General features: G+C 39.5%; 1 protein-coding gene across 1 annotated transcript in view; it reads left to right on the top strand.

The window, feature by feature from the left end:
• Positions 1-18,473, top strand: part of PLA2G4A (phospholipase A2, group IVA (cytosolic, calcium-dependent)) — a 69,406-nt gene that overhangs the window by 17,529 nt on the left and 33,404 nt on the right. The window contains exons 3-6 of the mRNA XM_010282756.1: positions 5,808-5,956; positions 9,597-9,710; positions 12,942-12,979; positions 15,769-15,910. Of these exons, the coding sequence (XP_010281058.1) occupies positions 5,808-5,956; positions 9,597-9,710; positions 12,942-12,979; positions 15,769-15,910 (443 nt within the window). The remainder of the gene's footprint in view (positions 1-5,807; positions 5,957-9,596; positions 9,711-12,941; positions 12,980-15,768; positions 15,911-18,473) is intronic.

Below are 18,473 nucleotides of genomic sequence, written 5' to 3'. Positions count from 1 at the left end.
AGTCCTGGGCTCCACCTCTTCAGGCGGGAGAAGGGCTGCTTGATTTCCGAAATCACACCGCCAGCCCCCGCAGCGAAGACTCTGCGTACTGGTGCGTTGGCAGGGAGGGTACACCACGCCGGCGTCCTACCCCGAGCACCCCGCAGCCGAACCGCGGTCTCCCACCCCCTCCGTCCCCTCGCACGGCCAGGTAGCATTGCTGGCTGCTCTTGGGGACCTTGCGGCTCTGCCTTTTCTCCATTCCTCCTTGCCCCTCTGATGCGCAATTAATTCATCAATTACTGGTGCCTGTGTTCCCCTGAACGCGGGAGACATCTTTTTTTTAGGCCCTTGTGTTAGTCTGTCCTTTCACTAGTGTGCAGCGGAGCAAGGGTAAGCCAAATCTAGTAATCCATATATTTGTTAGTATGTTGTTTGGGAAACATTAATTATTTGGGAATTACTGATATTTGACAGTTCTTGAGAAGTACTGTTTTTAAGAATTCCCTTTTTTAAAACTGGAAAATCACATTAAACTGGGCAAAAACGTTATTTTAAAATTTGTTACATTTGTACCTGTAAAAACATTCTCTCTGACTGTGGCAGAGAGATCAAATCGTATTCCCTGCCACTGTGAAGCATATTGTCCAGTGAGCCCCATGAAATTCACTATTTGAATAAAACCTCAGTCATCATTTTTAAACACTCATCAAAATTATCTTTCTGGCCTAGGAGGAAATTCATGTAGCTCGTGCCATGCTGGTTTACTGTGATTGATCCTATTTAGCCTTCAACCCATTGCAGACGCCTTCGTGCCCCCCGCGCCGCGTTTCTGTAGGGAAATGGTAGGTTTGATAACTTCCAGAAGATTCAGAGGAGCCCTGCAGCCACCAGCAGCAAGTACGTATTGCACAGCCTGCTCGAGCTCCCTTCCCCAGCCAGCGCCGCTTGTCCACAAGGCACAGCTGGCATTTTTTAGCTTCCGTCCCCTCAGGGGAGAGGGAGGTAGTCCAGCAATTCCCGTTATTAGCTTGGCCTCAGTGAGGCCGCTCAGCTGCCCGTAATTTCATGCTAACCAAGTTGTACTGTAGCACAGTAAGCCAAAAAAATGGTGGCCAGTAGACAAAGATGGTAATTCGGGACCTAGTAAGATTATGTCAACAGGGAAGCACTTAATAGTGGAGGCTGTTGGTTAACCAGAAGGCAAAAAATTCCAGTGAGCCAAACTACCATAGTTCTTTAAGGAAGTTCCACCAGGTACTTGCTGGAATATTACTGTAATTGCATAAATATGGTACCTGGAGAGCGTGGGTCCAAAAAATTTGGATCCAGATTTAGTTTCTATAGTGGCTGATGCATATATTAACTGAAATTAATGTCGTTTTATTTAAAACGATAAACAAGCGTTTATGACATGCTCATGTGGGAAAAAAAGACAAATTCTTACAGTGCAGAATTTTTTGTAGGAAACCAGATTTTGGAAGGCTTCAAGAACTTTGCATTTTGTTCAACTTTTGTTGGACAAATGGGATAAATTTTAACCTATGATGGTAATGGCTTCATCCTTGGTATTTTATATTTGAACAGGATTTCTGTAGTTTCTGTATGTCTATTATGCTATTGAAATAATTGAAATTGGAATGACTGAAATATAAATTACATGTCTGAAATATTAATTATATTATATGGGGGCCTGATGACAGTCATCTCACCAAATTAGTAACATAAGATCAAATGATTTCCAGTCATTGTAGAAAATTTTACACGTTTCTTTAGTAGGCAGATTGCTTAAAGCATTACTCATTTTTAATGTGAAAATGATTGATTCTAATTGGTGTCCATTGTGTGTTTCACTTCATGATTCATAATGTAATTTAGAAATAGAATTCTATAGCAATTACTTAACCAGGTGATAAATCAAACAAGGAAAAGGCATTGAATCTTCACTTCCTACCTCTTGGCCGTTTCTTAAACCAGTGTGTTTAAAAATAACAGTTTAGATGCTGACACTGCTTTTGTTATTGGATGTCTGTCTTCAGCCTCTGGAGATTTGGTGGATGATGTAAATCTTACAAAAGGATTATTAGGAACATTTTGTTAATTACCTTTATAATTCATCTAGCTATAAGCTGCTAATTGCAGGACCCTCTGTTAGTTCCATTGACATCAACGCTGAAATTCTAACTGTATTTTTTAGTGTAAAGGTGGGCTTTTAGATACACTTTTACTTAATTGTCGGTTTATATTTGTTTTTTCCTGAGAAATACCGATGGACTCTGGTCCCCCTATTCCAGAGCGTTATCTACACTGTTACGTATGAAGCTCTTTGACACTGGGAGAAGCGTGACGTTTTAGTTGTGTGCGCTTATCGCGGCACTCGCTGTAAATTGAGTGTGCCAGGAAGAGAGGAGTATGGAATCATCCCATGCAGTCACTGTCTTACGGTAGTGCATGTGTCCAGTTGCAAACCTTCCGAGTTTTCCGTTTGCGAATCTTCCAAGCTTTACCTACATTAAAAAGTTGAGATGCGCTGCAAATTGCTAGCCCACAAATTATGGAGGAGTCACGCGGGAATCCTTGTGCAAAGAATAGCCTGGAGCCTAGCTGAGCTGTATAGAAACTTCGTTTTCTTCAGAAGTGTCCTGAGGAAGAAGTACAAATTCTTACATGTTCCTTCTCTTGAAAAGTCTGTGGTTGGTATTTCAAATAGACTTCTAAAATAAAAGAGCAATTCCACAACAATGTTGTGTCTACATAGATGAACTTAATTCTCTTGTACTGATTACACTTGCAAAACATCAGATTTTGACCCATAAACCTTTTCATAAAGGTGCTTCTTTTTGAAATCAAAATATAGATAATCAACCTACTTTTCACTTACATTTTCAGATTAGCTTTTTGAAAAACATACCTGGCAAATCAACTAGCAAAAACACGGGCAGGAATAAATACATCCGTGTAAAAGGATACACACTCTCTATTTATCTGTCTGCGTATGGTTCTTTAATGTTTTGAAATACATGAAGTGAATACTTTCGTGTTACTTGCCAGATTGCTGGTAGCTAGTTTTTGGTCCCCAACCAATAATAAAGAGTAAAATTTTGCTTAATATAGTGTAGCTTATAGCAATATCTTAATCAGAGCACCAGTCTTCCAGTATTTTTCCTCTTCATCTGAAGAAGGAAGTTATAGAAGAATAGATTTTCTTAATTTAAAATAGCACAAAATAAACTTTCAGACATGAAAGGGCAGATAGTTAATTCTTTGCCTTGGGTTAAAAAAGATAATAAAGGCAGGGAGTGAGGGGGTGGCTTGGCAATACTGAGTTATGAAGACTGATTGTTTTAAGTTTAGTTGTTCTGTGCCTTGGGTTTAGTTTCTGTTTCAGCACTGATTTGGAGTCTGTCTGATAGGAAGTTAGTAATAGCATCTGTATGCCAGCTGTGCAGTGGTATGGGGTTTCCACGTGCTTCAGGATTTTGAATACAGATAGGAAACCATTGGTGTTTGTGTTTAAAAGAAAAAGTTAAGGGTTTGTGACTTAGAGCTGATCATATAGTCACATGAAAAATTGAACGGAAGGGGAAGCATTGAGATTTTGCCCAGAACACTGTTCAGCGCCAGTATTTTGGTTAAAACCCAAGCTTTTTTAGGCAAGTTCAGTCTCTTGGCAGAGCAAGTCTGTAGTGCTTATTGCCAAAGTAGTGCTCGATGTCTTACTTAAGACTTACCAGATGAGAACTTGTCACTGCTGATTTCGGTAGATAGGTTGCTGTTTAGTTTCAAGGGGCCTTGATTCCCTTCTTTCTGGCACAGTTTTGTGTAGTAATTCAAGGGAGCTAACGTATTCAGTAAAAGTTGGCAATTAGTTACATCTGCCAGTGAGAAAACAGATTTAAAAAACACTTGGGGGTTGATCCCCCTGTTCCCCTGACTTTAAATAAGAGACAAGATCAGACATAAATTCTTAGGAGCTAATAAAGAGTGCTATTTAAAGGTTTTCCACATTGATCCTCAACTTTACATAGCTTCTTGTTAATTAATACAGGTAGCAGTGTGACCTCCCAGACCATAGCAATTAGCTAAGCCCCACAGACAAGGAGCACAGTGTAAAACTCCCTAGGAAGTTCTGGGGAGTCCTGTAGCAGTCCAGGGAAATTCTCACAGAGTGAAATCTCTGAATCACAAAATCTGTTTACATACAAAATTTTAATTGAGGAAGCCTGAGTCTAGGAGAAAGTTTGTTTACTGTCCCTGAAGTTGCCCTAGCTAGAGGAATACTTAATTCAAAGCATGATCCTTGCGTGTTGTTCTGCATCTCCAGAGATATTTGAAGTATTTTGTGGGTAAGTTCAGTATCTTTTTTTGTTTGGTGGTGGCATCAGAAGGCACGTTAGGTCTGGCTGATGTTGCCCACAAAAATTGCCAGGGGGCCAAATGTTTTGAGTTTTGATTCTGTTGTGCCCTGGTACAAATACAGAACCTCCTGAGTAGTTTCAAAAAAGCCTTTTTTTTTTTTTTTGGTTGGTTGGTTGTTTTTTTCCAAAAGATGATTGATCTCTGTTTGAGAGTATCAAACTTTTTTGTTTTGCTCTTTTCCTCTCCTTCTCCCAGCTGAAATGACCATGTGATTCTGGGCCTCAGCTGTCTCACTGATAATGTCTTACTGGAATCCAAGGGTCTCTAAAAACATTTGGCTTTTTTAAAAAAATGTATCTTTAGACTTAAAGTGCGTACAAGGAGTAATGTTCAGACCTGTTTTACTTAGTAATGGATTTTATCTCTTTCAAAAAGAGACCTTTAAAGAAAGGATTCTTGTTTATGGTGTGTATTGTGTTGCTTGAAAATCTTTCACTAAAGCCAAGGACAGACTTTGAAGAGAGGATGCTGGAAAGGTGCGCGTTTTACCACAGCAGAGCAGGTGGCTTTTCATGATCACCAAAACCACAGAAATAACTTCCCATGCTTTCCTGTGAAGCATCTGGGCAATGTTTTAGTGAAATCTGTAAAGGACTACATTGGACAGAGAAAACCTCACTGGACAGAAAAAAAAATACACGCTTTAACTTGCTGGAAAGGTAGGATTTTTAGGGCTGCCAACAATGCATTCTTTTGTCTCAGGAATGGCTATTATTAGACAACAGATGAGTTTTGTCAACATGTATTTTTCTCCCTCTGATAATTCTGATTAGCTATAGTTGGCATATGTTTCTGTATTTTCAGTTAGTGTTCTGCACGGTTGTTATTCAAATATACTGTGTAAATAAGTTCTTGATTCTATGGTGACTTCCATGAAGCTCTGGTGATTGCAGTGGCTTCAGATTTGAGCAGCTCTCCGTACGCTGTGTTTAGCAGTACGTAAGTGGCCTGACTGATTTCCTTTATAATTGCCAAACCAGCAAAGGTGAAAGAGGATCCAAAACTGTAGATCAAGCTGCTTGTTTTCATTAATTGAAGACTGTTTTTGTGGAACACGCTTCTGTGACACAAGCCAAAGTAATTAAAGGCTAGAAAGAGAGGAAAGGGGTAAAAGCTTTTAAAAATCATTACCACTGCCTGGTAGAAGTACACGTATTTCCAATAAACTTGAATCAGTCCCAGTGCCATTCTGTGTGTTCCAGGCTTTTCTCCTCCCTTCTTAAAAGCATAATATCTGTTTCTTTTTGGGAGATTGTTAGTATCATTGTATCATTCATGTCATTGTATTTATGTAATTTATATCTCTCTGCCATAGACCATAAGGTGATCTGTGTTTTCACACAACTGTATTGATTAGTGCAACCCAAACTTGAGTTTTATCTGACTTGAACATCTGTTTTGCTCGATAGTTGACACACCAGATCCTTATGTGGAGTTGTTCATCCCATCTGCCCCTGACTGCAGGAAGAGAACAAAACACTTCAATAACGATGTGAATCCTGTGTGGAACGAGACCTTTGAGTTCATTTTGGACCCCAACCAAGAGAATGTTCTTGAGGTAAATCACATCGCTGGGCTGCATCTGCTAAAATGGAAGTTGTACAATGTCTGGAAGGTTAAAATAACAGTAGCTTGTACATGTATGGCATCTGTTGTCTCAGGAGTACAGGGGTTTTTTAAATGTTAAAGACTGGTTTTTGCCTTTAGGCACGGTGCTAAGCAAGAGGTGTTGTATAAATTGTATTATTCAAGGAGTAGCCTTGAGAGTCATTGAGAGATATGCTTCCGAGTCATCTCTCGGAGTGCTCCTGAGGGTGAGTAGCTTACTATTCTTCACATCAGCCATAAATTATTTTCTCCAGCTTCCTACACTGATTCAACTATTACGGACAGTGAATAGGTGGGGGTAAAGTCAAGTCTCTGCCCATTCCCTGCTTCTCCCTGAGGAGGGAGAAAGCAGAAGCATGGTTCTGCTGTCTCCTATATGCCTGGAGCCAAGGACTGAGTAGCCCACCTAGTGGTGTTATTCTATGTGCAGGCTTGTCGACTAAGTCACCATTAAGTCTCAGTATGTTAAGCCTTTCCGGGTTGTGTACAAAAGGTGAGTGTTAAGTGTAACTATTTCATAAGTGGGCATGGCAAGCATTTAAGGTTATCTGTAGTCCTTTGTTAGCTTCTTCATAGGGGATATCCCTAACATGTGAAGTCTTCTGACCCAAGCTTAGGGAGTTTCAGGTTAAATTGTCCAACTGGGACAGACGCTAAAGCCTGTGAAGCTTCTCATTGAGCTAGTAACCATAACCTCTTGGGGCTAAACTGTTCAAGATCTGAACATTGAATTGTGCTTCCTACAAGGCTCTTTGTGTTCCTGGGGAGAAGGGCAGGTTCTACAGTTTGGGGAGGAGGAATCCCATGATCAGCTCAATGGTGCATGAAGAATTATTGTATGCATCCTGCACAAGAGACGACAGTACTAGGGAATTCACAGTAAGTTCACTACAGCTTTGCAGAAAGCAGATTACCCAAAATAGCTTCCACCAGCTGGTCAGGTGCAACAGTCACCTGAGCTGATTCTTACTAAATATTTTGGTCGTAGATATGCAAACTGACCACATGAAACTCAAGTTTGAAAATCTCTAACTTAGTTCTTGCTTTCTAATAACAAGTTAGACAAATAGATATCAGGAATTGGAAAGAGGAATGAAGTGATTCTGGCTTCTTCGTGAGAAACTATTTGTGGAAATAGGAAGAAGAAAAAAAGAACTTGGGTTCATCAACTTGCCTTTGTTGCAGTATGGGAAATAAAAATTGTTTTAATTTCGCCTGATAAAGCCTTTGTGGAATCTAACAGACATCCTGGGGCAGAGAGTTTTACCTGTCTCTGCAGATCCTGTGCTTTTTTTGAAGATCTGCAGGAGCTACAGCCGACTAAATAATTGACATGACCTGTAGCAGCTCTCATGATCTTCAAAAGATGAGTGGAATGGCAAATAATAGTTAGAATATAGTCCCTTGGTTTTACTGCCATTGTATAAAAACTGAGTCAGATTCTACTTAGGCAGCTCCCATAGTAATGTAGGAATTTGTTGAGTATGAAATTTTGTTCAACGATTTTTAAAGGATAAACTATTAAAGTCACAGACAGCAGTGCACAATGGTTTATCTGCTGCCTTCTTGGGAACAGTACCACCTCTTGTACTTGGTAGCTTTATGCATTCTGATATGAAGAAGTTGAGATGCTGGCAAGCCATTAATTTCTTACTGTTACATGACCTCAGATATTTTTGACCATGTGGAGGCCTGGGTCATTTGGCTTCCTTCTGTGGTAATAATGTGACTAGCTTACCTCCCACCAGGGTGAGAGCCCCCAGTTACTAAAACATCTTTTATAATTTGGCTAACATTTTGTAAGGTGTTTCTCAGTTTTTAGCATGGTTTTATGCTGTCGTTATAAAGTACAGGATTTTATGAGCTGGTACACTGTTGATTTCCAGTATGGCCATAGCATACTGCCAGGTTCTTACAAGTCTCTATCTCCTGTAACAGAACACAAAAAGATTGATTATAAGTAGAATTTGGAAATGTATCTTTACAATAACTAAAGGCTCTTGCTGGTTTCTGAGACACATGCTATAAAATTCCATGAAAATTGCCTGCAAAGAGCTGGTGATACCATGTAATAATGGCTAACTGTGGACCTGGTTGATAGGTATATTTGCATACACACGTGTTGGTTTTGTTCACGTTAAACATTCTTTTCATCATGAAAGGTATAGTCTTTAGGTTAAAACTGATGTTTGTGTTCTGCCATTGTTGCACGCGCACACACACGGTGCCCGGCAGAGCCTTTGGATTCTGCATGGAGTGCAATGTCAGAATTCAAATCTGTGAAACCACCTCCCCACACAAAACCTCTTTGTGAATTCTGAGGCTCACACAGATTGCACAATCCTCTCAACTCCTCAGATTATTTTAATATAAATCTTTAACTCTATCCCAAGTGCAGTTTTCACTCTGAAGTGTAAGAAGCTCTACAAAATCCCATTAAGAAGTTCCTGCTGTTGCCGTTGGTTTTAAAAGACAGCCCTCACAGATTACAGCAATGGGCATAAAGTTCTGCAAGGAAGCAGAAGAATGTAGATGCCATTAAAATAATGAGTTCTGTCCTAAAATACAGTTCATCATTTCAAAGGGTTGCTTGTGGCACAGGATGAAGAAGATTCTTTATAGCTGAGAAGAGGCTGAACCCAGATGTAGCAACTTGTTATTCAAGTGATTGTATCTTGATTCCATTTGTTCTATGCAAAAGATACTGTCCAAGCCACAAACATATGATACTTTAGAAGATACAATTCCACAAAATGGAAAAAGATCGTAAGCCAAATGGGTTTGGAGAACTCATTTAATAGAAAACATGTAAATGATAATTTGAAATTCTTTCTGAATATCTTACTTGAGAACTTGGAAGGCTGCCAGAGAACTTGGAAGGCTGCCACTGGGGAAAAAAGAATGCTAGACATAGACCCACATGAATTAGAGCGAAAGCATTGAACAGCGTTCAGCGGTACCCACATACATCTTTGGATAGTATCACATTTTGAAAAGATATATGCTCTGACATGGAGAATATGAGTAGAGACTTGAAGATCTGGCTGGGTAGAGGGAAAAGCTTTGTGTAATCTGGAATGCTGCACATTTTGCCAAATCATTGCTGTAAAATCTTGGTCTGTAGATACAAGGCTAGGATGTATTGATTCTACCTTCATTGAAAAGTTGCTGTTTGTTTTTTGGCATATCACATTTAAAACTATATAAGTTTTTCCATGGAGAAGTTTTACTAACTGGAAATTAGAAGTAATTTTGTATTTTATATGTATAATTTGAAGTTATTATGTCTTGCTTAGAAAGATGGTGAGATTTGCTGACAGAAGGATGCTCGGACAAAAAGCCTTTTGTGACTGATACTGTCATACTCATGCAATTGAATGCATTGAAGGTGCCATCTACACTATACATGAGCTTATACTGTTTTAAAAGAACATGTCTGTTGGCGTTGGGCGTTGACTGGGTTTGGTTAATCCTATTCCTTTCCTTTTTTTTTTTTTTTTTTTTTTTTTTTTTTTACTTTTGGCATAGGCTCTATGGAATTAAAAAGGGAGTTACTGAAGTCGAATTGAATACCTGTGTATCTTTTCTAGGTTACTTTGATGGATGCCAACTACGTTATGGATGAGACTCTTGGCACATCCACATTTCCTATATCTTCTCTGAAACTGGGAGAGAAGAAGGAGATCCAGTTAACTTTCAATGATGTAAGTTGCAACATTCATAACTTTGCCTTTGTTGGTGCAGCTTTGAACATAATGGAAAGTTCTTAAAAGAGCACCTCAACTGAGAGACCTAAACTGTTGTGCAGACCAGGACATACCACGTTTCAGTCCTTCATCAGGTGTCTGAATTTCATCTATGCCCCATTCTGGTTAGACGAAGTTTCTTCACAGACCAATAGAGGATGGTGCTTGCTTATAAAGGCTGAGAGATGTGTCCTAAGGACCCTCACTGAGTCTGATATTACTCAGAGTATTCCCTTAGTCACTTTGTTGAAGTGTAAGAAAAACATTTGGCCTGTTCTTGATACTCATCAGAAGTACATGTTCCTAGGTGAAAGGAAATCCAAGACTATTTCTGATCCCATCAGTCTACCTCAGTACTATGTATGTATGTGTTTTCTTAATACAGAGCTAAGTTTTCAATTCAAGAAGGGATTAGAATATATCATGGAGGGGGTAAGGGTGGCAGCCTTTCAGTCAGGAAATGGTTGAATATTTGGGAGCACAGGAGCAGGTATCTCAGGTGAGGGTTGTTCTCTGCCTACCCTGTTCTGACGCTCATTTTCTAAGCATTTAGTGTTGTCCATAGTTAAACACAGAGTGTGGCCTAAAGGCCCACACGTTTATCTTCTGAGAGAATTAAGTAAAAACAGTGCTACTGAATGCCTTAGTGTCCTTTCTGAGACAATCCTCTTTAAAAGTCTAGTTTCAAACTTTTGCTTGCTAAACCAGTTGCTGCACTGTTGGCTCAGTTTAGTTTAATGGTCTATGTTAGCATGAGAGGTTACGCAGAGTTTGCTGGCCAGTGTATTACCTCTACTACTGATGCCTGTGGCTTCCAGAAAGCTAAGAGAAATTCTTCTATTATTATATGTTTCACTTTCAATAAATGGCTTGTTGTAACAGCCCTAGTTAACATGCAATAACGCAGTAATGTGAACGCTCTAAAAAAAAAAGGCAAGACCCAATTGGATTGTTCTCTTTAAACACGTATACAAAGCAATTTGAGTCAATTTAACTGGGATTGTCTGCCTGCACAGTAACTCCTGGAAATTGTTCGAGCTGTGTGTAATTGAGCCTGTTCTGCATGTATTAGAATACCATCATTTATTAGAGTAAAATATCACAGGCCATTCTGAACATAATTCAGTACTTGTAGTTATATCCATCAAATCTGGTTATCTTTATATATATTGTAGGCATATACTGTATGTATAAATACTGTCTGCATTTCTGTTTTGGGCTATTGTTTATTACATGGTCCGAGGTCTGGATTTGTGACTGCTCTGCTGTTTTCCATGTGATTTAACTTTAAAAGTGTAGTTACAGCAAATAACTGGTTAAGACCTATTTATTGGAAATCGGAGGGTTTCCTGTTTAAGATTTAGTATTTAATTAGGCATAGCCTTGGGGCAGTTGGAATTTGGTACCCTCCTTTTATAATTCCTTTTCCCCTAAAGTTACTGCATTTTTTTAAGTTTCTGCATATTTATTTCACTAAGTGCTTCACTTGTAACTCTTAGGCTTCCAGAGTGTGGGCTGACTGCAGATGCCTGGTTCTGCCATGCACGAGGTGAGGTAGTGAGAAAGAGCTGATGGTCTTTTAGCAACAAATTTTGAAAATACCGTTTACAAAACTCATGTCAGTAATATAAGGCCTTGCCACATTACAGATATGCTTTAACTTCTCATCGGCACTCAGCAAAGCTTGGTAGAGGGGAAAAAAAGCAGTGAAAAAAGCCAAATACACTCTGAAATTTATAAGCAAAGGATAAGGGGACATCCAGCCAGGTTGAGCTCAACGTATACACAACGTGTATTCCTGAGATTTCTGTGGCAGTCTGTATAAGGTATAGAAAATGGCATGCTAGTTCCGTATTGGAACGTTTCACGTCAAGGGTTTATTTAATACAGTGTACGTACATTTCTTTCAAGCATTGGATCACTGCGTGGTTTCTGAAGTGCTTTCTAAATTAGTAATATCAGGTGCTGGAATAATGTAATTACTACCCTGTCTTTGAAGTATTTCCGTAAATGACTCTTCACTCTGTTTCTTCATGTTCGCCCTTTGTTATTCCTGTGCCTTTTCTTTCTCCCACCACCCTGTTAATACGCTACCTCATTTACAATTCCCGTTTCAGAGGGCAGGAGTGGAGTGCCAGGTTTTACCTGGCCCGTCGGCAGGTACGTGAGATGTGGGAGGCCAGAGGCAGCTTTGCGCTGCCATATCCTTAACTACCCTGTATAAGTGTCAAGCAAACGCTCAGTCTGAGGTGTTCTAGCTCTGTTCCTGGTGATCACATACCACAGGCGAGGAGCGTAATTCATTTATAGCTAGAGGCAGGGCGAAGCAACACGCTGTGTGTGAGCCTGTTACACTCCTACAAGGCCGTCCCAACGTGTCGGTGGCCACTGTGCCTGAGAGAGCTCGTGGAGATGTGAATGCCTGTCTGCTCTGTCTTAGTTCTAGCAACCTTGTACTCTTGAATTTTGCCTAACAAATGCAATTGGTACTTTAACCATCATTTTTTAACCTTTTACCTGCAGGGACCCACTTTAAGTGCTCTATGAAAGAGGTAGAGGAGACAAACCCATTGCTTACAGATCATGTGGTGGTGTGCAAGTGAAATCATTGTGGAGTCACATCTATTAATTTATTTGCATCTTCCAGAAACTTCTAAGCAGTCACTCTTCCTGATTGATATTTTAAGTGTATTTAGCTGCGTAAGGACACTTGGTGGCTCATGTGGAACACAGAGAAGTCATTCCCTCACAAGTCTTTGCTTCAGATACAAGTTGGGTATGAAGTTTACCTGGGAAGCAAGTGGCAGATAGAGAGTGGCTGGCAGTAGAAACAAAGGATCATAAGTGTGTGAAGACTTCACTTCAGGCCAAGGATGAATAGCACTGTCAAAAAGTGATTGTTGGTGGAAGAAAGCCAAGACAATGGGATCTGATGAATGAAAGTCAGGACCCAGCAGCACCTAGCAGCATTTTCTACTGTATTCAGTGCTAGTGGTGTATTTTGGAATCATGTTTTTTAAAAAAAAAGTTCCGTAGGACAAAACTCATTCATGTATTTCAGAAATGTCCTCCTTTTTAAAACTAGTGGCTTAAAGAAAAATTCTGGCAGTAATAGTTTATGTTCCAGGTGTGTTTGTGGTTTTTTCCTTCTGCAAGTGGTGTAACCATACTTAAATATTTCCTGTTTAGGTCACAGAAATGACTTTGGAATTGTCTCTTGAAGTATGGTAAGTATCTCGTATTTAAAAAAAAAGGTGGAAAATATATTAGCAGCAAAGGTATTTTTTATTTTACTCTGTTAGTTAGAATTTTCCTAAAAACATGTCAGAGTGCAAAAATTTCTTGTTTTAACATAGAAATACCAAGTATTGTAAAGTTAGGAGATTTTAAAATTGGGGGTTATTTTCACATTGTAATTCTATCATTGACTTAAACACCATTACTTTTACTAATAGGTGTGCCCTTTCCACGCATTTGCAGGAACAAGGCCATCACATATGAATTGCTCATCCTGGTTTATGTTAAACGCTTTCCTTTTCAAGCGCTTTTTCTTTAATAAACTCATAGACATCAGGTTCAGCTGTTACCCTCATTATTTTAGCTTCTGTGGTAACTTTGTGTGTCATGTTAACTTTCAGCATATGTGGATACTCATTCCAAAGCTGCCACTGAAATGTATTTAAATGTTAATACTATGCAGAACTGAAGTCAAAGGTGAAGATCTCAGTAGGGCCGGGATTTCACTATGTGCAAAGCGCAGTGGATGCCTGCCTTTTTTTTTTTTTTTTTTCATTTTTTTCCTCTCTAGCTGTCTTTCTCCCTCCTTCTTAGCCTATCTAGGTGAAAGACCAAAAACCACCTGAAGGCATAATCAGAAAAATATCTTCTAAGTCTAAAAATTAATTACTGAGAGTAAGGCATGTAAAGAGTCTTTTTTTATCTGTAACTATAAATAGCAGTGCTGAGCACTGTAACTGTAGAACTCTTTCATAATGACTCTGGAGACTGACAAACATCCCTCAGGGATAATTTCTGCTCATCATTTTGTACTACTGAAGGTGCATATGTGGGTGGTCCTTGAGACCACCCCTAAACATTCCAGGGCTTGTACATTATTGTACAAGTATTCCATATCTGTGATATTAAATGAACAGAAGATGCTTGGCTATGTCTCGCTGCTCTTAGGTGATAGGCTTTGAAATACGATAAACAAAAGGGTAAAGGGTCTGATCAAGTTCTGCTCTGTTATTCTCAGATGGCCGCACAGATTTTGGATTCTGTGTGGACCTCTTGTTCACTGTATCATATATACCTTCACAGAACGTTACTTCTGGGCAGTCTTTTCCTTAATTCCATTATTTTATTACATAATAGGTTTTTTAAAACGTGAGGCATTATTATCTGTGCCTAAATAGATCCATTTCACCATTGTATGTTTTTCATAAAGGACTTGTAAAAATGCTGCCTAATGTGTCAAAGTATCTGCACACATTTTTAGCTCATCTTTGTAAATACGGGAATTTCCATGATGTGGATACCAGGAAGAATTTCCACACTGCTCCTCGCTGCTGTCTGCTAGAGGCAGTGCTGCTGGGAGGTGTTGTAGCTCAAACGCCTGGAATGACGCACAGCCTCAGTGAGTTACCTAATCCAAATGAGGTGACGGTTCACATTGTTCGTCCTGCCTTGATACCTGAAATGGGAAGTGGGAGCTGAAGTTGTAGCTTTTATTTAAGTACAGTACTGAGGTCTTTATGCAGCCCTATGTACATTTTTGATGTACACATGTGGGAAAAAACCTAGAGAAAAAGGCTTAGTTTTTCCTGTGGCCAGCCAGTAAGTACAATTTGTGTGAGATCCATACGTTGTTTGATTGTAAGGCTGAATGGATACAGGGTGAAAATTGCCCTCTCTAACGTGAACCTCTGACTTAAGAAGAGTGTATGCTAGTAGGAATGTATGAAAATTTTTCATTGCAGTTCTTTGTTCAGTGGATAAGTAGAGAATTCAAATTTCTAGACTGTAAATTTATAATTGTGAGTGGTGAACTCACTGTATTTTAATTTAGGTTCTTTTAAGAACATACAATATGCCACAAGAAGTTGCATATTTTGTGTTTGGTTTTCACTAGTATGTTGTCATGGTTTAACCCCAGCCGGCAGCTAAGCCCCACACAGCCGCTCGCTCTCTCCCCCCGGTCAGATGGGGAAGAGAATCAGTGAGAAAACTCGTGGGTTGAGATAAAGACAGTTTAATAGGGAAAGCAAAAGCCGCCCATGCAAGCAAAGCAAAACAAGGGATCCATTCCCCACTCCCCGCGGGCAGGCGGGGGTTCAGCCATCCCCAGGACAGCAGGGCTCCATCACGCGTAACAGTGACTTGGGAAGACAGACGCCATCACGCTGAACATCTCTCCACCCCTTCCTCCTTCTTTCCCCATCTTTATATGCTGAGCATGACATTGTATGGTATGGAATAGCCCTCTGGTCAGTGGGGGTCAGCTGTCCCGGCTGTGTGTCCCCCCCCAGCTTCCCGTGCCCCCCCAGGCTGCTCGCTGGTGGGGCAGTGTGAGAAGCAGAAAAGGCCTTGACTCTGTGCAAGCACTGCTCAGCAGTACCTAAAAGATCTCTGTATTATCAACACTGTTTCCAGCACAAATCCAAAACATAGCCCTATACTAGCTACTCTGAAGAAAATTAACTCTATCCCAGCCAAAACCAACACATGTGTGAACAATGAGGTTTCTATATAAAATGCATATCTTAAAGACACAGTGTGCCATTGTTCTTTGTGTCCATACTCCATGGAATCAGCTGATGCAGTTGTGTTGCATGCATAGTCTTTATTTTATTCTTTTTCTCCTCTCTCCTCTCTCCTTTCTCTTCTCTCCTCTCTCTTCTCTCTTCTCTTCTCAGGTTAGTGAGGAACTTACTTTTCCACTCATTTCCCTAGGTGATATTTTTAATTCTGTTTTGCATTCTGCCTTTTGTTAAAGCCTGTCTGTTTTGCAATATAGCTCTTCAACTGATCTCCGCTTCAGCATGGCTCTGTGTGATGAAGAGAAGAAATTTCGGCAACAGCGAAAAGATAATATCATGCACAGTATGAAATCATTTCTAGGAGAGGAAGACAGCAAGAACTTGACCACTTCCCGTGATGTAAGTACGGAGAGTTCACATCAAGATTTGTATCGCCTTTGGAGTCATGCATTTGTCTCTCAAAGGAATGAATGAGACACATGAGGTAGAAGGGTTCAGTGTGAAGACAGTTGGCAGAAACAGAAAAAATTATTTTTCCTCTATGCGCATACAATATTTAGGCTGGAGAGTAATGTTTCTTGTGCTCTAAGTTTATAGATTAGAGTTTAAGGAGACAAAATCCTGTGCCAAAATGAAGCTGCACTTAAATAAGACATGCCCATTATGTGCAAAAGGACAATACTGTGTAAATGCCATCATAGGATGGAAGTCACAGCTTTTCACTTGCACATTAAACAAACTGCTGTGACTTCTGTCTGGTTCTTTATTGGTATAATGCTTAGCAGGCTGTGCCTAGGTTAAAATTGGGCAAAGGAGATAAATCCATGCTTTTTATTTTACTCTGATTCTGAATTCCATGCTTTAAGGTGTTGGTTCTGAGCTGAGATCGTCGTCTGAGAAATGCCTAGAGGGCGTGTGAAATATTTGCTGCACAAGGCGCGTGCGGTGGCTCTGGGCACGCGCCCAGCTGCCAAATCTGCCTTTGCACACTTGATATCCAGCCTGTGCTCTTAAAATGGCCTTCTGTATGGCCTTCACGTCTAAAGGATTAGGCAGGAAAAGAGCTCTTTTAATGTTAGAGTCAGTTTAGGAATGATTTTTCTTTCTTTCCTTCCTTCTTTTCCTTTAGCTCGTTTTATAGGATTAGGATTATGAAGTTTATTTCTTAGACAATGGGAGAAACTGCAGCTTTCATTGACTCACTGGCACTCTGTACCAAGCCAACAGAAAGTTAAGCCAACAGATCTAGATGAACTAATGGTGGCTTGGATCACATCAAAGTGAGGAAGGATGCTGAACCCTGCTGATCTTTTCGGTGATTTCATAAAACAACTGTGTTATTTTGAGTTAATTAAGGATACATTTTGTAGAGATCCACTTGTTTTGTAGCAGTTTTTTCATCCACCTCTTTCTTCCTTGCTTGTTCCCTCTCCTCTTCTGCTCCCAGAATTCTGACAAGGAAGATGGTTGTGTGTGGAGGGGTGTAAAGCAATGAACAGAGCCAATGAATTAATCTGGGTTGATTAATTAAACTGGGTTGATTAATTCATTGATATAAATTCCTTTCATGCATTTTTAGTACAAGCAGGATGTAAGAGTCTTTTGCAGGAACTGGGATCAACAATGAAGAAAATTAATTTTGAATTTCTATGAAGTGTTGAGCAGGTGGTAAATGTGTTATTGTTGTATACTTTTGAACTCTGTCTTCCTTAATAAAATGTGCTTGTGTGAGCTTTCTGAGGAAGATGAAAGAATTTGACAAGCATTGTACTTACTTTATTTGTAGTGTTATAAATTGTGCATATTGTGAAGGAACATTTTTCAAGTTTTTTTAATTCTCAGTTCAGTTATTTAATCTTAACACATGCAAATCTTATCAGAGTAGAGATTTGTGAATGTGACATGTCTGATCTTCTACAATGGAATAATACCATCCTTAGAACAGATGCAGATATTCTACCAAGACCCAGTTAGAACTGGACTGATATGCAGTGCCTGAAGTATCAGTTCTATGCAGGTGGTATGTGTGCATGAATTATTGTAAACCATAGGTAAGATTTCATACTCTTTTTGACATCATCTTCCCTTGGTATCCCTCACTGTCTCAAATACTGAAATTTTATCAGTTAAAATGCATCTTCCAAGACCAGACAGTAATCTCTAATTGTAGGTTTATCAGCCCTAGGAAGGACTGAGGTAATGTGATCCTCCTGTTTTTCGTGTGCCAAGTGTGTATTTTTAAGCTGACTTGTCAGAATTTTTAGCTGCTTCTAGCGATGAAAAAAACCTTTTTGTTCAAATTAAAATATAGTTTTGTCCTTAGAGCCTGCCATTTTTACTTTTATTGCAACAGATGGGAGATAGCAGGAGGATTTATAGGATGTTTGTAGTCTTAACATGGCATCAGAAGTCAGGAGATATAATGAGTATTCTTACTTATACTTAGCTGCCTATGAGTCATTGTTTAATCTTAAAACAAGTCACTTACTCAAAGTTCACCTGAGTTTCTTAATCTGTGAATAGCAACACGTGTGCCTTGCAGGGATGCTATGAGACTTCAATACCTGTGAAATAATTATACATCTCTGGATGCTGAAGTGAATACTTCCAAATTTCCTTACTTAATCTTGAGGCATATTCTGAAAACATAGAGCATGAGATTTCTCATACCTGTGTTACTGCTCAGTTTATATTTATAATTTTTGTTGCTTTAAACAATTTTCTAAAAACACCACCATCAATTAAAGAAAGCATATAGTTCTCTAAAACTGGATTTGCAGAGCAATTTTTTAATAATCATCTTTTTTTTTTCCACCACAGATAGTCTTGTCCAGATTTTGTGCACTGTTTTTCCAGGACATTTGGATAAAAACATCTGCACCACTCATTCCCATTTAATAAATCCCTGATTTAATATGTTTTAACTCTTTTTGCCAGATTACTGGAAAATCTGATTGAGATG

Source organism: Phaethon lepturus, unplaced genomic scaffold (assembly GCF_000687285.1).
Source record: "Phaethon lepturus isolate BGI_N335 unplaced genomic scaffold, ASM68728v1 scaffold8602, whole genome shotgun sequence".
Classification (NCBI taxonomy): Eukaryota; Metazoa; Chordata; class Aves; order Phaethontiformes; family Phaethontidae; genus Phaethon; species Phaethon lepturus.
This window is presented reverse-complemented; position numbering and strand designations above follow the sequence as displayed.